Source organism: Scyliorhinus canicula, chromosome 3 (genome assembly GCF_902713615.1).
Source record: "Scyliorhinus canicula chromosome 3, sScyCan1.1, whole genome shotgun sequence".
Taxonomy (NCBI): domain Eukaryota; kingdom Metazoa; phylum Chordata; class Chondrichthyes; order Carcharhiniformes; family Scyliorhinidae; genus Scyliorhinus; species Scyliorhinus canicula.
This window is the reverse complement of record NC_052148.1, coordinates 74974004-74993972: the sequence shown is the minus strand read 5'-3', so window position 1 is coordinate 74993972 and position 19969 is coordinate 74974004. Positions and strand designations below refer to the sequence as shown.

Genomic DNA, 19969 nt, shown 5'->3' with positions numbered 1-19969 from the left:
TTGAGTCTATCTCTTATACCCATCTCTAGTGCTGCCCTCTAGTGATTACTTAGTGTATGTCTATACATTACCCCTGGTACATACATATATGCAGATCACCAGGACTTTATCGGGCAGGAGATACAAAAGTCTGAGAACACGCACAAACAGATTCAAAAACAGCTTCTTCCCCGCTGTACCAGGCACTAAACGACCCTCTTAGGTACTGACCTGATTAATACTACATTCCTGTATGCTTCAGCTGATGCCAGTGTCTATATATTTACATTGTGTACCTTGTGATGCCCATTATGTATTTTCTTTTCTTTTCAGTGCTTAATGATCTGTTTGAGCTGCTCGCAGAAAAATACCTTTCAGTGTACCTCGGTGCACTTGACAATAAACAAATCCAATCCCATCCAATCAAGCACATATCTATTCAAATCCTATTTTCCAGCTCTTGGTCAGTAGCCTTGTATGCATCTGTGTTTTAATTTTAATGTGCTCATCTAAATGCTTCTTAAATGATGTCAGGGTTCCCGCCTCTACCACTCTTCCAGGTAGGGGATTCAGATTCCTACCACCCTCTGATTGAAAATGTTTTCCTCAAATCCCCTCTAAATCTCCTTCCCTTTCCTTAAATCTATGCCCCTTGTATTGACCCACTGCTAAAGGGAAAAGTTCTTTCCACCTACCTATTGTTCCTCAATTTGTACACCTCAATCGGGTCCCCCCTCAGCTTTCTCTGCTCCAACGAAAACAATCCTAGCCTAACAGCCTCTCTTCATAGCTGAAACGCTCCAGCCCAGGGAACTTCCTGATCAATCTCCTCTAGAGATACAAATCACATCTTTCCTATAGTGTGATGACCAGAACTGACACCAGTACTCTAGCTGTGCCCTAACAATATGTTATACGGACTTCCGGTGGCAGCGATGCTTGAGTGAGCCGCACATTCGGTGGGCTCTCACTCCGGCGGGGCTTTGGAGCTGATTCCCCGCGATAGCGGGACCACGGAGCGGCAAAAAGGCTGCGCGAAAGGGCTGGAGAGCGGGCTGCAATCGATGGAACCGTGGGAGGCCAGCAGGTAGGGGACGAAAAAGAGAAAGAGACAGAGGCAAGGAGCAGAGGAAATGACCTGAAACGTTAAGATGGCGGACCCATGGACCTCCTTGCTCCAGGAGAGAAAAACAGGTTTGGAGTCGCTGAAGCAGGACAACTTGGACCCACTTCAGATGCTCAAGAGGTAAAAGTTAAGGAGCTGGGCGAAGGAAGGCGGCAGTGAAAATTGCTGAGGAGCGGGCTGCGGCACATGCAACAGCGGGGTCCAGAAGGCAGAAGAAAAAGGAGAAAAGGGACAGAGACAAGGACCTGAAGAAAATTACTGGGGACCTAAGATGGCGGACACACGGACCCGGACTCAGCAATCCAGCAGGCGTGGATAACATGCTCCAGGTAATGAAGTCCAGTTTGAAGCGCTGAAGCGGGACAGCTTGGACCCAAACCAGAAAGCGGTGGATCAGCTGAACCAGAGGCTGGATGCGCAAGATGTTAAAGTTAAGGAGCTGGGAGAGGCAGTGGAGGAGCAGGCGGATGCGCAGACGGTTGCGGCGCTAGAAGTTGACGGGCTGAAAGAGCGGCAGAGAAGATTGCTGGACAGAGTGGAGGAGCTGGAGAATAGGTCCGCAGGAACAACCTGAGGATGGTCGGCCTCCCGGAGGGGGCTGAGGGAGCTGATGCCGCAGCGTTTGTAGCAGACCCATTGATGCAGCTGATGGGGGGCCGAAGCCTTTCCGCGACCGCCGGAGCTGGAGGGGGCACACAGAGTGCAGGCGAGGCAGGGGCGGCCCCCCCCCGCCGATGGTGATTAGGTTCCACAGGTTCGTGGACAAGGAGCGGGGTGCTGCGGTGGGCAAAGAGCGCCAGGAGCAGCATGTGGAACAACAATGCTATCCGCATTTACCAGGACCTAAGCCAGGAGGTGGCTCGGCGGCGAGCAGCCTTTAAGAATGTCAAGGAGGTGCTGTTCAAGAAGCGCATGAAGTTTGGTCTGCTGTTCCCGGCTCGCCTATGGGTCACGCACTAGGGTCAACACCACTACTTCTCCGAGCCCGAAGAAGCGATGGATTTTATGAGGGATCAGGGGCTGGTCCTGAAAAGAGGCCCACGGACGCGAATTAGGGCCCGAGGATTACCGTGGGAAGGTACGCCGAATGGGCCTGGACTGCTGCTCAACGGTTTGCTGGGCCAAAGGCGCCAAGCGGAACATTTGGGACTCTTTCTTTTGTTCACGGACATTGGTTTGGGGGGTTTAACCCCCCTTTTTTTTTCTCTTTTTTCTCATGGGTTTTTTTGTGTTTTTTCCTCTTTTTTTCCTGTTTGGGCTGATTTGTACTTTTTGTGCAGCTCGCGGAAGACACTGGAGCCGGCTTGCCCCAGTGGGTTGGAGAGGAGGATGGGGCGCTGGGGAGTGGGGAGGAGGACGGGGAAACAATGGGAATGAGACAGGAAGGCGCCGGAGTGTTGAGTCACCGGGCTAGCAGATTGGCTAGTCAAGGGAGTCAGGTGGGGGGGGGGGGGGGAAGAGAGAAGAGGTCACAGCCAGTAGATGGCAGGGTGGGGGTATCGGGGGATGTGGTTGGGGGGGGGGGGTTGTTCTGCTGACGGGGGAGGGAATTGAAATAGGCACTGGAAAGGAGGTCGAGGGTGGAGGCAGCCAAAGGGCGGGCCAGGAATGGCGCGACGCACGGGCCGGGGGCCGGCCCGAGAAAGGCTATGGCTGACCAGCGGGGGTGGGGGGGGTGGGGGGGGGGGGGGGGGGGGGGGGGGGGGGGGAGAGGTGCCCCCCGACCAGGCTGATCACCTGGAACGTCAAGGGACTGAATGGGCCGGTTAGGAGGGCGCGGGTGTTCGCGCACTTGCGGGTTCTGAGGGCGGATGTAATTATGTTGCAGGAGACACATCTGAAAGTGTCGGACCAGACCAGGCTAAGGAAGGGCTGGATTAGCAAGGTCTTCCACTCGGACTTGGACTCGAAGTCCAGGGGGGTGGCAATCATGATCAACAAGTGCGTGCAATTTGAGGCGTAGGGCATAGCCGCAGACAGGGGGGGGGCAGATACCTGATGGTACGGGGCAGATTGGAGGGGAGAAGAGTGGTGCTGGTGAATATATATGCCCCGAACTGGGATGACGTGGACTTCATTAAAAGAGTGCTGGGGAAGATCCCAGACCTGGACTCTCGCAGGCTAATAATGGGGGGGGACTTTAACATGGTCCTTGACCCAGCTTTGGATCGGTCGTGTCCCAGAACGGGTAGACTCTCAGCAATGGCAAGGGAGCTGAAAGGGTTTATGGAGCAAATGGGGGCAGTGGACCCCTGGAGAGATAGACAGCCAATAGGAAGGGGCTACTCGTTTTACTCGCACGTCCATAAAGTATATTCTAGGATAGATTTCTTTGTGCTAAGCAGGGATTGTATAGGGGAGGTAAAGAACATGGAATATTCGGCAATTACTATCTCAGACCATGCCCCGCATTGGGTAGACCTGCAGATCGGGGGAGCGAGCTACCAACGCCCGCAATGGAGGCTAGATGTGGGACTGCTGTCGGAGGAGGGGATCTGTGAGAAGCTTCGGAGGTGTATGCAAAATTACATGCAGGTGAGTGACATGGGGGAGGTCTCAGCGGCGACCCTGTGGGAGGCGCTAAAGGCAGTAGTGCGCGGGGAGCTGATTTCAATTGGGGCCCACAGAGCCAAGGCAGACAGGGCAGAGATGGATAGATTGGTCAGGGAAATGGGTCGGATAGATGAAGAACACGCGGAGTCCCCGGGGGAGGTTTTACTCAGGGAGAGGCAGAGACTACAGGCGGAACTGGGGGCACTATCCACGAGTAGGGCCGTGGAACAGCTTAGAAAGGCGAGGGGAGTGGTGTACGAGCATGGGGAAAAGGCTAGCAGACTGTTAGCGCAGCAACTCAGGAGGAGGGAAATAGGTAGAGTGAGGGATTGGGGGGGGGGGGGGCGCAAAGTGGAGGACCCGGCAGGATTGAATAAGGTATTCCGGGACTTCTATCGCAAGCTGTATACTTCGGAGCCGCCGGAAGAACCGGAGGGGATGAAAAGGTTTCTGGACGGGTTAACCTTCCCAACAGTAGGTGGGGGGCGAGTGGATGAGCTGGGGGCCCCAATTAGAGTAGAGGAGGTATTGGGGGGCCTAAAGGCCATGCAATCGGGGAAGGCCCCGGGGCCGGATGGATACCCAGTAGAGTTTTATAGGAAGTTCTCTGAGCTGGTGGGTCCGGTCTTGGCGAGGGTTTTCAACGAGGCAAGGGACAGAGGGACCTTACCGCCGACAATGTCGCAAGCCACTATATCACTGATATTGAAGCGGGGTAAAGACCCGGAGGCGTGCGGATCCTACAGGCCAATCTCCCTGATTAATGTTGACACCAAGCTTCTGGCAAAGGTACTGGCGGTTAGAATGGAGGACTGCATACCGGAGGTGATTAGGGGAGGACCAAACTGGGTTCGTGAAAGGTAGGCAGCTGGCGGCCAACCTGAGAAGATTACTTAATGTGATAATGATGCCCCCGGTGGGTAGGGAGGTGGAGGTAGTGGTGGCGATGGACGCCGAGAAGTCTTTGACCGGGTGGAGTGGGACTATCTGTGGGAGGTGCTCGGACGGTTTGGGTTCGGGGAGGGACTGGTGGATTGGATCAAATTATTATATCAGGCCCCGAAGGCCAGCGTCAGGACTAACACAGAGAAGTGTCGGAGTACTTTAGGCTGTACCGAGGGACCAGACAGGGCTGTCCGCTCTCCCCGCTGCTGTTTGCGCTAGCCATAGAGCCGCTGGCGATTGCGCTGAGAGCCGCAGAGGGTTGGAAGGGGATGGTGAGGGGCGGGGTAGAACATAGGGTCTCTCTTTATGCAGATGACCTGCTCCTGTACGTGTCGGACCCAGTGGCCGGGATGGGACGTATACTGGGAATGCTGAGGAAGTTCGGCCAAACCGTCCGAGCACCTCCCACAGATAGTCCCACTCCACCCGGTCAAAGACTTCTCGGCGTCCATCGCCACCACTACCTCCACCTCCCTACCCACCGGGGGCATCATTATCACATTAAGTAATCTTCTCAGGTTGGCCGTCAGCTGCCTACCTTTCACGAACCCAGTTTGGTCCTCCCCAATCACCTCCGGTATTAAATATTAAATTAAATACGGCCAAGAGTGAAATGTTTTTGGTACAGGCAAGGGGCCGGGAGAACAGATTGAGAGGGCTACCGTTTAGGCTGGTTGAGGAAAATTTCCGGTATTTGGGAATCCAGGTGGCACGAGACTGGGGCAGGCTGCATAAGTTAAATTTGGCCAGGGTGGTGGAGCAAATGAAGGGAGAGTTTCGGAGATGGGATGCACTCCCGCTGTCGCTGGCAGGGAGGGTGCAGACTGTAAAGATGACAATCCTCCCTAGATTTCTGTTTATTTTTCAGTGCCTCCCGATCTTTATCCCACAGTCCTTCTTCAAAAGAGTTAACAGGATGATCATGAGCTTTGTCTGGGCGGGAAAATCCCCGCGGGTGAAGAAGGCGATGTTGGAGAGGAACCGCAGCGAGGGAGGGCTGGCTTTGCCGAGTCTGATTAATTATTACTGGGCGGCCAACATCGCTATGATAAGGAAGTGGATGGTGCGTACGGGGTCTATTTGGGAGCGGGTGGAGGCGGCTTCGTGCAGGGGCTCCAGCTTGGCAGCCCTGGACACGGATCCTCTACCGCTACCGCCGGCCACGTACTCCACCAGCCCGGTAGTGTGGCGACCCTGCGGATATGGGCCAGTGGAGGAGGCATTAGGGGAGATGGGGGCGTCTGTCTGGGCGCCAATCTACGACAACCATCGGTTTGCCCCCGGGAGTATGAATGGGGGTTTCGAGCATGGCGGCGGGCGAGGTTGGGAAGGGTGGGTGATATGTTCCTGGAAGGGAGCTTTGTGAGTTTGAGGAGCTTGGAGGAGAAATTTGGGTTGGTAAGAGGAAATGATTTTAGGTACCTACAGTTGCGGGACTTTGTTCGTAGACAGGTCCCATCTTCCCACGCCTCCCGCCAATGGGGATCCTAGACAGAATAGTCTCTAGGAGGGAAGAAGGGAGGGTAGAGTTCTCGGGTATTTCTAAGGTGCTCATGAGGGAGGAAGGGTCCCAGACAGAGGAACTGAAACTTAAATGGGAGGTGGAGCTAGGCGGGGAAATGGGGGATGGGCTGTGGGCAGAGGCCCTGAAGAGGGTAAATTCGACCGCGACATGTGCTCGGCTCGGGCTGATTCAATTTAAGGTCGTTCACCGGGCCCATATGACGGTGGCTCGGATGAGCAAATTCTTCGGGATAGAGGACAAATGCGCTAGGTGCGCGGGAGGACCAGCGAACCACGTTCACATGTTTTGGGCATGCCCTAAGCTGAGGGGGTACTGGGAGGGATTTGCGGGGGTCATGTCCTGGGTGCTAAAAACAAGGGTGGTGATGAGTCCAGGGGTGGCAATTTTTGGGGTTTCGGAAGACCCGGGAGTCCAGGAGGAGAAAGAGGCCGATGTTTTGGCCTTTGCTTCCCTGATAGCCCGGCGACGAATACTATTGGCGTGGAGGGACTCAAAGCCCCCGAAGACTGAGTGGTGGCTTGCGGACATGTCGAGTTTCCTGGGTATGGAAAAAATTAAGTTCGCCTTGAGGGGATCTGTGCAGGGGTTCGCCCGGAGATGGCAACCATTTATTGACTTCTTTGCGGGAGAGTGAACGTCAGCAGGGGGGGGGGGTAGAGTAGAGTAGGAGGGAAAATATGGCGGGTAGTACCGTGGGAGAGGAGCGGGCTTGTGCAGTATGTTACGATGGAAGTATTGAAAGTACGTGGATGTTTTGCACATTTTGCCTTTTTTGCTTTCTTTCTGTTGATGTCTGTAACTGTTTATAAAGCCAAAAACTACCTCAATAAAATTGTTTATTAAAAAAAACAATATGTTATACATCTTCATTCTAACCTCCCTGTTCTTGTAATCTCTGCTTCAGCACATCAAGGCAAATATCCCAATGTCTTCTAACCACCATATCTCCCTGTCCTGCTATCTTCAGGGATCTATAGAATGCACTCCAAGGTACCACTGTGCTTCCTCGCGTCCTACTCATTCCTTGTGTATTCCCTTGACTTGTGTGCTTCCAAAATGCATCACTTCACACTTTTCAGGATTAACTTCCATTTGCCACGTTCTATCCAGCTATTCAGTGCGCTATATCATCCTGTAATGTAAGGCCTTCCTCCTCACTGTTTACCAACCAACAATTTTGTGTCATCTGCAAATTTACTCATCGTACCTCCTACTTTCACATCTAAATCATTAATGTATGCCACAAGTAAAAATAGAAAATAATCAAACAAGTTAGTCATTACCTGTAGCCATTTCATAAAGAAAAATGGGTTCTTGTAATAATTTTTAAAAGGTTAATATTTTCTTTTATGATCATTTCAAATTTAAATAGCAGTGTTTTACATTGGCTTTATCGTCACCCGCAATATGCCCAACTAATTTCAGTTTTTTCATACATCGGTTAAAACATTTTCAGTAGATGTTCCAATCTCATTTTCCAAGTGTTTGGAATAACAACTTGTATCTATGTAGCACCTTTAACGTAACAAAACATACCAAGATATTTAACAGAATTGTTATGAAACTTAATATGAATCACAAATGGACACACTAGAGCAGGTGCCCAAAATGTTTGGCCAAAGAGGCAGGCTTCAAGGTGCGTCTTAAAGGAGAAAAAGTAAGGCAGAGAGGAGGAGAGAGGTAGACAGACAGACAGAAGGAGAGAGGTAGGGAGAGTGTTCCGGCGGTTAGGACCAGGCAGCTGAAGGCATAGCCACCAGTGGTGGAGTGACTAAAATCGGGATACGCAAGATGCCAGAATTAGAAGAGTGCGATGGAGAGGTTGAGAGAGGTGGTGAGGTAGAGCTGGGGTTATCAGCTTACATGTGTAAACAATGTTTTCATATGATGTCAACGAGGGGCAGCATGTAGATGAGAAAAAGGGAGGGGGTCCCAGGATAAATTCCTTGGGGGACACCAGAGGTAACAGTGTGGAAACTGGAAAACAAGGCACTGAGGCAGTTTTCTGGTTATGAGTGAATCAGATTCCTTCTGAAATTTATCCAAAATTTAAGAAAACATTGCAACATATTTACTTTCATTTCTAGTAATACTAAAATCTTATGATACTTATTAAATTAAATACATGTATCCAAGGTGATAAATGCTAAATTTTTCAGAATTCTGAGAAACGCTGCATCAACAATGTCATAGAATTTACAGTGCAGAAGGAGGCCATTCGGCCCATCGAGTCTGCACCGGCCCTTTTTTTGAAAGAGCACCCCAGTTAAACCCACGCCGCCACCCTACCCTAACCTTTTTGGACACGAAGGGCAATTTATCTTAGCCCATCCACCTAAGCTGCACATCTTTGGACTGTGGGAGGAAACTGGAGCACCCGGAGGAAACCCACACAGACACGGGGAGAACGTGCCGACTCCTCACATAGTGACCCAAGCCGGGAATTGAACCTGGGACTCTGGAGCTGCGAAGCAACTGTGCTAACCACTGTGCTACCGTGCTTCCCCACTGTGCTTCCTTGCTGCCCCGTTCATGTCAGATGTAATGACCATGTTGTGATTACTTTATGCACTGCATACATCGCCTTTCTAAAGTGAATGCGTGAAATCCAATTCCCCAGCTAGCATAAAGCAAAATCAACAGAGATATACCTCAAGCACTTGCTGAATCTCCCTCATTGCCAAACGGATTGATGGGTACAATCTTGGTAATGTTTGTTTGCTTCCTTGGTGCTGATCCTCAATCCAGTTCTCGGAATTAACCGCAGTTGTTCCCCCTGAAGCAGCAGCCTGCAGCTTTCTGTCTATGATCTTTTTCATCACTGGTGGCATTTGAGGCTGCATCGCCAACTGGGACTCAGGTGGTACAAAAAGCCTAGAGAGCTCATTGTGTACTCGGTCATGGGTCGAGGCAGCAGCTACAACTTCAAAACTTGAACTTTCTTGTGGGTTGGTTTTCACGGTAAAGTATCTGAGTTCTTCATAATCTGTCTCATTGTCACATTTCTGGAAGGAAAAATATTGCATCACCATAAGCTCTTTACAATACTAGAAAGGTAAACAAAATTAACATCGACCATTTATGTTGGAATGTGTTTTAAATGTTAATTAGATGTGCCCTCACAGAATCTGAAGGCAAGTTCCATTGCAAGTCATAAGCACGATTTAGGGAGAGCTGTGTTGTCAGAGATACCACCTTTTGCACAAGTTTTACACTGAGGTTTAATAGGGAGGGAGTTCCAGCCACATTGAAGGAATGGCAATATAGTTACAGGTCAGAACAGTGAGTGGCTTGCAGCTTGGAGGGGAACTTTGAGGTGGTGATATTCCCATGTGTCTGCTGCTCTTGTTCTTCTCAGTGAGTTTGGAAGATTTAGAATAATAGTCCCAGAGGCAAAGGATCACAATTACATTGATAGACTGGAGAAGTTGGGGCTGTTCACCTTAGATCATAGATGGAACAGAGCTGTTTAAAATCACGATGAGGTAATAAAAGGTAGGAAAGTGGTAATGTTAGACTGGGCTAGACTACAGACCTAGGTAGCTATTGGAAGTCAAGCTAATCATCTCACCCCAGGACACCGTTGCAGGAGTTGCTTTAACCTAATCATCTTCAGCTGCTTTGATGGAGTCAGGAGTTTTATGGAACCTGCTCCATTAGCCTGGATGAGTGCAGTTCCACAACATTCAAGAAACTCAACAACACCCGCTTAACTGGCACACCATCCACCACCTTAAATATTCACCACTTCCACCACCAATGTACAGTGGCCCATTAAGAAAACATAGACATTCTCCTGTGTGCACACCCCATTCTCTCCTCACTCTCCCTGTCCCAATCTCCTTCCTTTTTCTAGTGCAGTGTCTACAAGGTGCACTGCAGCAAACTCACCGAGGCTCCTTCAGCAGCATTTTCCAAACCTGGGACCTCTACCACCTAGAAGGACAAGGGCAGCAACTGTATTGGAATACCGCCAGCTACCAGTTCCCCTCCAAGCAATAGGCCATCCTGACTTGGAACTATGTCGCTCTTCCTTCACTGTTGCGGAGTCAAAATCCTGGAATACCCTCCCTTCCCATACTTTTACCCTGCCGCATCTACAGCAGATGGCCTGCAGCAATTCATCATCAATTTCACAAGGGCACCAAGGGATGGGAAATAAATGTCCTTAGCCGGTGATGCTCAAAGAATAAATAAAGGAGTATATAAAGAACGCTGCTTTCTTGACTAAAGGGCAATAATCAGTGCGCAAAGGTGAGGTAAAGAACTAGAGACGAGATGGGAAATAACTTACGCAGAGTTGTTCGAATTTGGAATGCAATGCTTGATTGGTTGGTGGAAATAGCTTCAATAGGAGGCTTTTAAAGAAAACTGGACAAGACTTGAAAGTAACAAAAATGGCAGGGATACAAGGAAAGAGCAAGAGAGCAGAATTAACCGGATTGTCCTTTGAAATAGCCAGTGCAGACCAAAGTGGCCTCCTTCTGTGCTGCACTATTCTGATGATTAAGCAATTCAAGACATCCTGACCATATGGTAAAATGTTATAGAAATGCAAGTTCTTCCTCTCTATGTATGCTATTAATTTGAATTTTCTTATTATTGGCTGTAGTTACGAAACCCTGGATGCGAGTCTCAGAAAGAAATTCCAGCTGTGTCTGACAAATGGAGTAAATCATTTGAAAGGGTGAGTTGTATCTGTTCTTGCTCAACTTATTAGATCAATATTTTGCTTTTGTGAAGTATTCAGTGTTAGCGAGGAACAAAGTGCTAGACAGGGCCCTTGTGAACCACAAAAACTATAGTTGGCGTATTGCTGCATTTCACATTTTTATTATATCTCCACTTCCTTCTCTGGGTCCTATGAAAAAGCCAGCTCAACAGAGCTGACAAGCAAATTAAGAAGCAGATTTTCTGCAGGCTGTACTGAAAAAAGGGTGGCATATTGAGTAATGTTTTGGGTAGTGTGTCAGTGAGATTAAATTCTTTGAAGGATGTGCACGTTTCATTGCTGTCCTCCCTTTTTAGCCATTTACTTTTTTAAAACTTTGACATTGGTTTAGTTTTAATTGGGAAGGTTCCAATAGCCTTCCCATATCTTGTCCAAGTTTCCGTTCTTCATCTGTTAGTCATACGATTTTCAGCAGTGTGAAGGGGAATTGTAACTGAGTCAGATACTGTCCACATTAAGAAAACATAGACATTCTCCTGTGTGCACAACCCATTCTCTCCTCACTCTCCCTGTCCCAGTCTCCTTCCTTTTTCTGGTCTTTTTTATATCTCAAACTCTGTACTCACTTCCTTCTCCCCAACAATTTCCCCACAATATTTGGTATCTTCCCTCTGTTTTCCCTTACTCACATTGGCTCCCGAATCTCACAAGTCCAGTAGATGCTTCTAAATATAACAGGCCTGTTGCCTTGCTGAGTGCCAGGAAAGTAGTGAAGAAAGATGATATCTATGTATTGAGAAAGCTCGGACGTGAAGGCCCGATCAGAAAGAAAGCCAAGAACAGTAGAGGAGAGTTGGGAAGGGGGAATCTGAAAGAGATGGCAAAAATCAGGCCCTCAGCTATAACAGGATGCTTTTCTACAAAAATAACAATTACAAGCTTCAAAAAATTCTGAAAGCACAAGAAAGGTTTAATAACGTGGGATAAAGACAGTAACCAGAGCTCAACTAGGAATTTGAGCCAAATATTTTACCTGAGCAAAGCATAAACCTGGACTGAGCAACTGCAGTACTGGACTAGGTTTTGAAGACTTGTGCTCCAGAACAAGGTATGTCCTTATCAAAGTTGTTCATCAATTACCTTCTCTCTGACATTAGCTCATTAAGGGGATGTTTGCTGATGATTGCACAATGCTTAGCATCATTTGTGAATGAGACACTGAAGCAATCTATGACAACATATAGCAAGACCTGGACAACATTCAGGCTTGGGCTGATAATGGGCAAGTGACATTGTCTGGACTGCCAGGCAATGATCATTTCCAACAAGAGAAGATCCAGCCATATCCCCATGACTTTCAATGGCATTATCATCATTGAATCTCCCACTATTAACATCCTGAGGGCTACCAATGATCAGAAACTGAACTCGACTAGCCATATAAATACTGTGGTTACAAGAGTAGGTCAGAGGCTGGTAATTCTGAGAGAAGTAGCTCACCTCCTGACTCCCCAAAGCCTGTCCACCATCTACAAGGTACAAGTCAGGAGTGCATGGAATACTCTCCATTTGCCTGGATGAAGGCAGCTTCAACAATACTTAAGGAGCTCAGCACCATAAAAGGACAAATCAGCCAGCTTGATTGACACCCTATCCACCAACTTCAAAATCCACCCCCTCCACCACCGATGCACAGTGGCAGCAGTGTGTACCATTTACAAGATGCACTGTAACACCTCACTAAGGCTCCTTCAACAGCACCTTCCAAACCCATGACCTCTACCACCTAGAAGGATAGCATTGGAACATCACCACCTGTAAGTTCCCTCCAAGCCACCCACCATCCTGACTTGGAACTGATTCACTATTCTTTCACGGTCACTGAGTCAGCATTAGGAACTCTCTCCCCAACAGCACATGGGTGCACCTACACCACATGGACTGCAGCGGTTCAAGAAGGCAACTCAACACCACCTTCTCAAGGGCATTTAGGGATGGACAATAAAAGCAAGCCAACGATGACCACCAACATGTGAAAGAATGCAAAAAAGTGGAACTAAACATTTACCCATTATTGGATGCAATGCAGCATAAACCCATCAAACTCATGAAAATCTATGTAGTACAAACAAGCTTTCAATACCAACCTCACCTTAGATATGTTTTATCAATAACAATATGGACATGAAACCGAAATGAATGAGAAACCTACATGAAATTTGGTGAGATGCGGAGGGTCAGTGTACCTATGATGAGAAGTTAGTGCCACACTTGTTTATTTTTAAGTAGCCAACTTTTTAATGTAACAAAAGAGACAATTAGCCCAGAACACCTTCTGGTACCACATGCACATTGTAAGATAGTTCAAGATCCTCAAGGAACGTAGCAATAATGTACCTGCCCACAAGGTGTAGTAAGGACTTCCATGAATGGCTGAATTCCAACAGTTTTATAATACTCAACCAAGTCGGGTAGTGATGGGTGGGCCTTATCTTCCCCCAATATCACATACTTCCCATTGGTCTGCATTTCAATCATGTAGTGTCTGCACCGATTCACACCTCTGGGAAAAGAAACACATAATAATAATGAAAGACGATTGCCCTTGAATATTTTTGGTTAATGATCCCGACAACCGGGGTGGGATTCTCCGACCCCCTCGCCGGACCGGAGAATCGCCGGGGGGCGGCGTGAATCTCGCCCCGCCACCGGCTGCCGAATTCTCCGCCGCTGTTTTTTTGGCGGGGGCGGGAATCGTGTCGTGCCGTTCGGGGGACATTGGCAGCGCCCCTCCCCCCCCCGGCGATTCTACGCTCCGCAATGGGCCAAGCAGCCGCCCGTTTCCAGCCTGCCCTGCCGCCGTAAATTACACAAGGTTCTTACCGGCGGGACCTGGCTCTGCGGGTGGCTTGCGGAGTCCTTGGGGGGGGGGGGGAGGAGATGGGGGGATCTGGCCCCGGGGGGCATGCGATCAGGGCCTGCCAATCTGCGGGTGGACCTGTGCCGTGGAGGCACTCTTTTCCTTTGTGCCGGCTGCTGCAAAGCTCCGCCATGGACGGCGTGGAGAAGAAACCCACTGCGCATGCGCTGGAATCACAACAGCGGACCTGGGAACACGCTGGCGCTCCATGCGCATGCGCCATCTTGCGCAGCCGGCAGAGGCCCTTCGGCGCCAGTTGGTGCAGCACCAATCACACCAGCGCCGGTCTAGTCCCCGAAGGTACGGAAGATTCTTTGGCGCCAGTATGGCCCGCCGGATACCGGAGAATCCCGCCCCTGGTGTTTTGACTGAATTGTGATTCTAAATCCCATTTCCTGCTAGGTTAATGAAGTAACAGTTTAAACCAGACTAGTAATTACATGGAAGCAGTTTTACCACAAAGAAAGATGGATAGACAGCATGTAGAAACCATTGGTCCTAAACTTTGTTTATGTTGGATTACAATATAATGTGGCCACAAAAAACTGCAGTTTCCGAAATGAAGGGATGGGCAGCATTTATTTATTTATTTAATCACAGACTTCTGAAGACACTTAACAGGATCAAATATATATAATACAATATATGTGGCCTTTTAAGTTCCAGTAGCTCTAATACTTGTTTTTATATAGCTATGCTTCACAAGTTTTTGAACTCGAGACAAATTCCACTGCCCCACAAAATAGCAATGAAATGAATGCCGAATAATTGGCTAGTAAATTAGCTTGTTCGAGAGAAACCATGCTCACAACATGAGGAGACCAACTTACTCTTTCCTCAACTCTTGTGATGGGGTCTTTAATGTTTAAGTGAATGTGATGAGCCCCGATTTAGTTTTGCATTCTTTTGTTCATAAATGTTAAGGCTGAGAAATGGATCTCTGCCTCCTCCAGTGAGTTGTTTAGTTGCCCACTGCCATTCACTCCTGGTTGTGACAGGACTGTCCAGCTTAGATCTGATCCAATGGTTATGGAATGGCTTAGTTCTATTTATTACTTACTGGCTACGTTGTTTGGCATGTAAGTAGTCCTGTGTTGCACCTTAACTAGGTTGACACCTCATCCTTAGGTATGCCTGGTGTTTCTCCTGGCATACCTTTGTCAATCTTCATTAACCCAGGGCTGATCCCCTGGCTTGGTGATCATGATAGAGTGGGGGATATGCCGGGCCATGAGGTTACAGATTGTGGTTGAGTACAATTCTGCTGGTGGCCCAAAGAGCCTCATGGATGCCCAGTCTTGAGCTGCTAGATCTGTTTCAAGGCTATCCTATTTAACACAGTAGTAGTGCCGAGAACACCGTTTGTCTTGTACCCGATCCAGAACTATTTGATGCTGACAGTCTAAAATAGGTGACCGAGACGGGGCTACTGTTCTGTGAAGTAAAAGCTGAGGACAGGTTTTTGAAGAAACACATAGATTATTTGCGGTGATGGGAACCCTCCCAAGGGCCAATGTTGCTTCCTGGATCATAACTAATAGCACAAACGTAGGCAAAGAAGTACTGCAGGGATGGGCAGTGCTCGTAGTCAAAAAATCACCTGGTCCAGATGGGATGCATCTTAGGTTGCTGAGGGAAGAACAGCTGGAGATAATAATAATAATAATGGAAGTTCTTAGCAAAACTTTCCACTTCACTTTAAGTATGGGGGAATTCACAAGGTCAGAAGGAGTGAAAATGCTCCATTCAAGTTGAAAAATGCCTGACAATAGTCGATCTAACATTAGTGAAGAAACCGTTAGGAACAATAATCTGAGACAAAGTGAACCAGCACTTGGAAATACGTGGACTAAGAAACAAATTTCAATACAAAGGCAAAGCATGTTTATTAAACTTAATTAAATTATTTGATGAAGCAGTAAGAGATTTTGATGTCCCTAATCCAGGAGTCCTAAATATTGCCTAATAACCTTGTGTGGAACTTTGTTGGTCATCAAATTGAAATATTACCCTTGTTTCTCCAATAGACATGATCAGATTTGCTGAGTATTTCCAGCATTTTCCATTATTCTATTAAGGTCCTGCTATGGGGGGAGAGCAGTAATGCATAAAACAATTGTGGTGAATGTATTCACCCAAGTATGAACTGTCTGTATAGTGCTGTGACCTATGACCTTGTACTGCAACCCCGGTGTGCTCCGCCCTCCCTGAGGCGATATATAGAGCAGCCACCTGTGGGTGCCACTCATTTGCACAGCAGACACTGGCAGGCGAGTTCCTGGATAATAAAGCCTTATATTCACTCGTTCTCACAGTCTCATAGTGAATTGATGGTATTACAATTTATTATCCAGCGGCAGCACCATGGAAGCCGCTCTAAAGCCAGATAAACTCGAGCTCGATGCGCGAGCGACAGAGGCCAAGGAGATCTTCGAACATTGGTTTCGCTGTTTCGAGGCCTACCTCGACTCCTCCGCAACCCCTCCCTCTGAAACCCTCAAGCTGCAACTCCCCCACACTCGGGTGAGCTATCGAATCTCCGTGATGATCGAGAAAGCGGCCACGTACGAGGCGGCAGTCGCGACCCTCGAGGCACATTTCGTGAAGCCCGTAAACGAGGTGTTCGTGCGACGACTCCTCACTACTCGCCGTCAACGCGCTGGGGAATCGCTGGATGAGTACCTAGAGAACCTGACCCGACTCGCAAGGGACTGCAACTATCGGAATGTGATGGTGGATCAGCACATGAAGCTACATATCTGGGACACGATGTGGCTGGGGTACGATCTAACTATATCAGGCAGCGCGTGCTGGAAAAGGGGCCGTTGACCTGCGGGACATGGTAAAACTAGCCACCTCGTTAGAGGTGGCCTACCACAGCCTCAAGTGCGTTCCCCGCGGACCTGGCGAATCCCTCGTGGACACCATCATCGAGGCCCCTATTGGACCTGACTACGTCACAGGCCTGTGCCGCGCGGCTGTCCGTCCGGACCGGGGAACCGCAATGCTACTTCTGAGGCCAGGGTCAACACCCCCGGCAGCGTTGCCCAGCCCGCACAGCAACGTGCAGCGACTGTGGCAAAAAGGGACACTTCGCTAGAGTCTGTCTGGGCCGACCTAAAGCCCAGAAGTCGAAAACTCACCAGGCCTGACCCATGGACTCACAGGCCCGCAGACCCCGCAATGTGGCTGCGTGCCAGCCGAGAACGCCCCCTTCAGACGCTTCATCAGCCACGTGCGACTTGTGGGGGCCGCCATCTTGTCCGCCGGCTCCAACACTGACCGACACGTGCAACTCATGGGGGCCGCCAACTTGTCCAGCGGCTCCGGCACCGGCCGACATGTGCGAACCGATGGGGCCGCAATCTTGGTCACCATCTTCGACCCAGCCTGACACGTGCGACTCATGGGGCTGCCATTTTCTGATACCATCGACCACACAGGCTACCCACAGCTTGGCACAGTCACCCTTGACCAGTCGCAGCCAAAGCACATGAAAAATTCCATGATGGTAGTCCGGGTTAACGGGCACGAGACCCACCTGTCTTTTCGACTCCTGGAGCAAGGAGAGCTTCGTTCACCCTGACATGGTAAGGCGCTGCTCAATTCACATATACCCCGCATCCCAAACAATCTTCCGTGCCTCTGGATCCCATTGGGTCCAGATCCGGGGGTACTGTATCACTAACCTCGCTATGCAGGGCGCCGAATACGCTCGTTTTAAGTTGTACGTCCTCCCTCACCTCTGCGCCCCCCTACTGCTTGGATTAGACTTCCAATGCAGTCACCAACGCCTGACCCTACAGTTCGGTGGATGCATACCCCCCCCCCCCCCCTTCACGGTATGCAGTCTCGCGACCCTCAAGGTCCCCCCCCTACACTCTTTGCGAACCTCACTCCCGACTGTAAGCCCATTGCCACCAGGAGCAGGCGGTACAGTTCCCAAGACACTGTCTGTGTGGAGTCTGCACGTTTGCCCCGTGTCTGCGTGGGTTTCCTCCGGGTGTTCCGGTTTCCTCCCACAGTCCAAAAGACGTGCAGGTTAGGTGGATAGGCCATGATAAATTGCCCTTAGTGTCCAAAAAGAAAGGCTAGGTGGGTTTGTGGGGTTATTGGGTTACGGGGATAGGGTGGAAGTGAGGGCTTAAGTGGGTCGGTGCAGACTCGATGGGCCGAATGGCCTCCTGTTGCACTGTATGTTCTATGACTTTTATCAAGTCGGAGGTCCAGCGACTGTTGAAGGAAGGGATCATCGAGGCCAGCAACAGCCCCTGGAGAGCACAAGTGGCAGTCATCTGGACCAGTGAAAGGAATTGGATGGTTGTCGACTGCAGCCAGACGATTAACCGGTTCACGCAACTGGATGCGTACCTCCTCCCCCGCATAGCGGAGATGGTCAACCAGATCACACAGTTCCGGGTGTTCTCAACGGTCGATCTGAAGTTGGCCTACCACCAGCTCCCAATCCGCCCGGAAGAGCGTCACTACACTGCATGCGAGGCAGCCGGCCGGCTCTTCCACTTCCTCAGAGTCCCCTTCGGTGTCACTAACGGGGTCTCGGTTTTTCAGAGAACGGTGGACCGAATGGTGGACCAGTATGGGTTGCGGGCTACATACCCGTACTTGGACAATGTTACCATCTGCGGCCATGACCAGCAGGACCATGACGCCAACCTTCAGAGGTTCCTCCAGGCCGCCCAATCCTTCAACCTCACATACAACAAAGAGAAGTGTGTTTTCCCCACTACCCGACTAGCCATCAGTTACATCGTGGAGAACAGAGTCCGAGGGCCCAACCCCAACCGTATGCGCCCCCTCATGGAATCCCCCGCCCCACAGCCTCAAGGCCCTCAAACGATGCCTGGGCCTGTTCTCCTACTATGCCCAGTGGGTCCCCAACTATGCGGACAAAGCCCGCCCACTTATTAAAACCACCACATTTCACCTGACGGCTGAGGCCCGCTCGGCCTTCAGCCGCATCAAGGCCGACATCACTAAGGCTGCAATGCACGCGGTGGAGGAGTCCGTCCCCTTCCAGGTAGAGAGCGATGCATCAGATGTCGCCCTTGCCGCTACCTTCAACCAGGCGGGCAGGCCAGTAGCATTCTTCTTGACAAACCTCCAATGCTTCCGAGATCCGAAACTCCTCAGACGAGAAGGAAGCACAAGCCATAGTGGAAGCCGTGCGGCACTGGAGGCACTGCCTAGCCGGTAGGAGGTTCACCCTCATCACTGACCAGCGGTCGGTTGCCTTTATGTTTGACAACGCACAACAGGGTAAAATTAAGAATGACAAAACCTTGAGGTGGAGGATCGAACTCTCCACCTACAATTACGATACCAAGTATCGTTCTGGGAAGCTCAATGAGCCCCCAGATGCCCTGTCCCGCGGCACATGTGCCAGCGTGCAAGATAGCCAACTTCGGTCTATCCACGATGACCTCTGTCACCTGGCTTACCCACTTTATTAAGGCCCGCAATCTGCCCTTCTCCTCTGAGGTGGTCAAGGCCATGACCAGGGACTGCCAAGACTGGCAAGAATTTGCTAATGCTCTTCAGGAGGGTTTAAACTAATTCAGCAAGCAGTTGGGAACCTGAATTGTAGCTCCAGTATACAGGAGGTTGAGAGTAGTGAGATCATGAGTAAGGTTTCAAGGCTGCAGGAGTGTACCGGCAGGCAGGAAGGTGGTTTAAAGTGTGTCTACTTCAATGCCAGGAGCATCCGGAATAAGGTGGGTGAACTTGCAGCATGGGTTGGTACCTGGGACTTCGATGTTGTGGCCATTTCAGAGACATGGCTAGAGCAGGGACAGGAATGGTTGTTGCAGGTTCCGGGGTTTAGATATTTCAGTAAGCTCAGGGAAGGTGGTAAAAGAGGGGGAGGGGAGGCATTGTTAGTGAAGGACAGTATTACGGTGGCAGAAAGGATGTTTGATGAATACTTGTCTACTGAGGTAGTATGGGCTGAGGTTAGAAACAGGAAAGGAGAGGTCACCCTGTTGGGAGTTTTCTATAGGCCTCCAAAAAGTTCCAGAGATGTAGAGGAAAGGATTGCAAAGATGACTCTGGATAGGAGCGAAAGTAACAGGGTAGTTGTTGTGGGGGACTTTAACTTTCCAAATATTGACTGGAAACGCTATAGATCGAGTACTTTAGATGGGTCCGTTTTTGTCCAATGTGTGCAGGAGGATTTCCTGACACAGTATGTAGATAAGCCAACAAGAGACGAGGCCACATTGGATTTGGTAC

At 49.8% G+C, this 19969-nt stretch overlaps 1 protein-coding gene across 2 annotated transcripts in view; it reads right to left on the bottom strand.

Annotated features, from left to right (window-relative positions):
* LOC119962742 (myosin-IIIb) overlaps window positions 1-19969 on the bottom strand; it is a 236855-nt gene that overhangs the window by 12953 nt on the left and 203933 nt on the right. For both annotated transcript variants that reach the window (XM_038790750.1, XM_038790751.1), the window contains 2 exons: window positions 13198-13363; window positions 8780-9133 (listed from right to left, as the gene is read on the bottom strand). In XM_038790750.1, the coding sequence (XP_038646678.1) occupies window positions 8780-9133; window positions 13198-13363 (520 nt within the window). The remainder of the gene's footprint in view (window positions 1-8779; window positions 9134-13197; window positions 13364-19969) is intronic.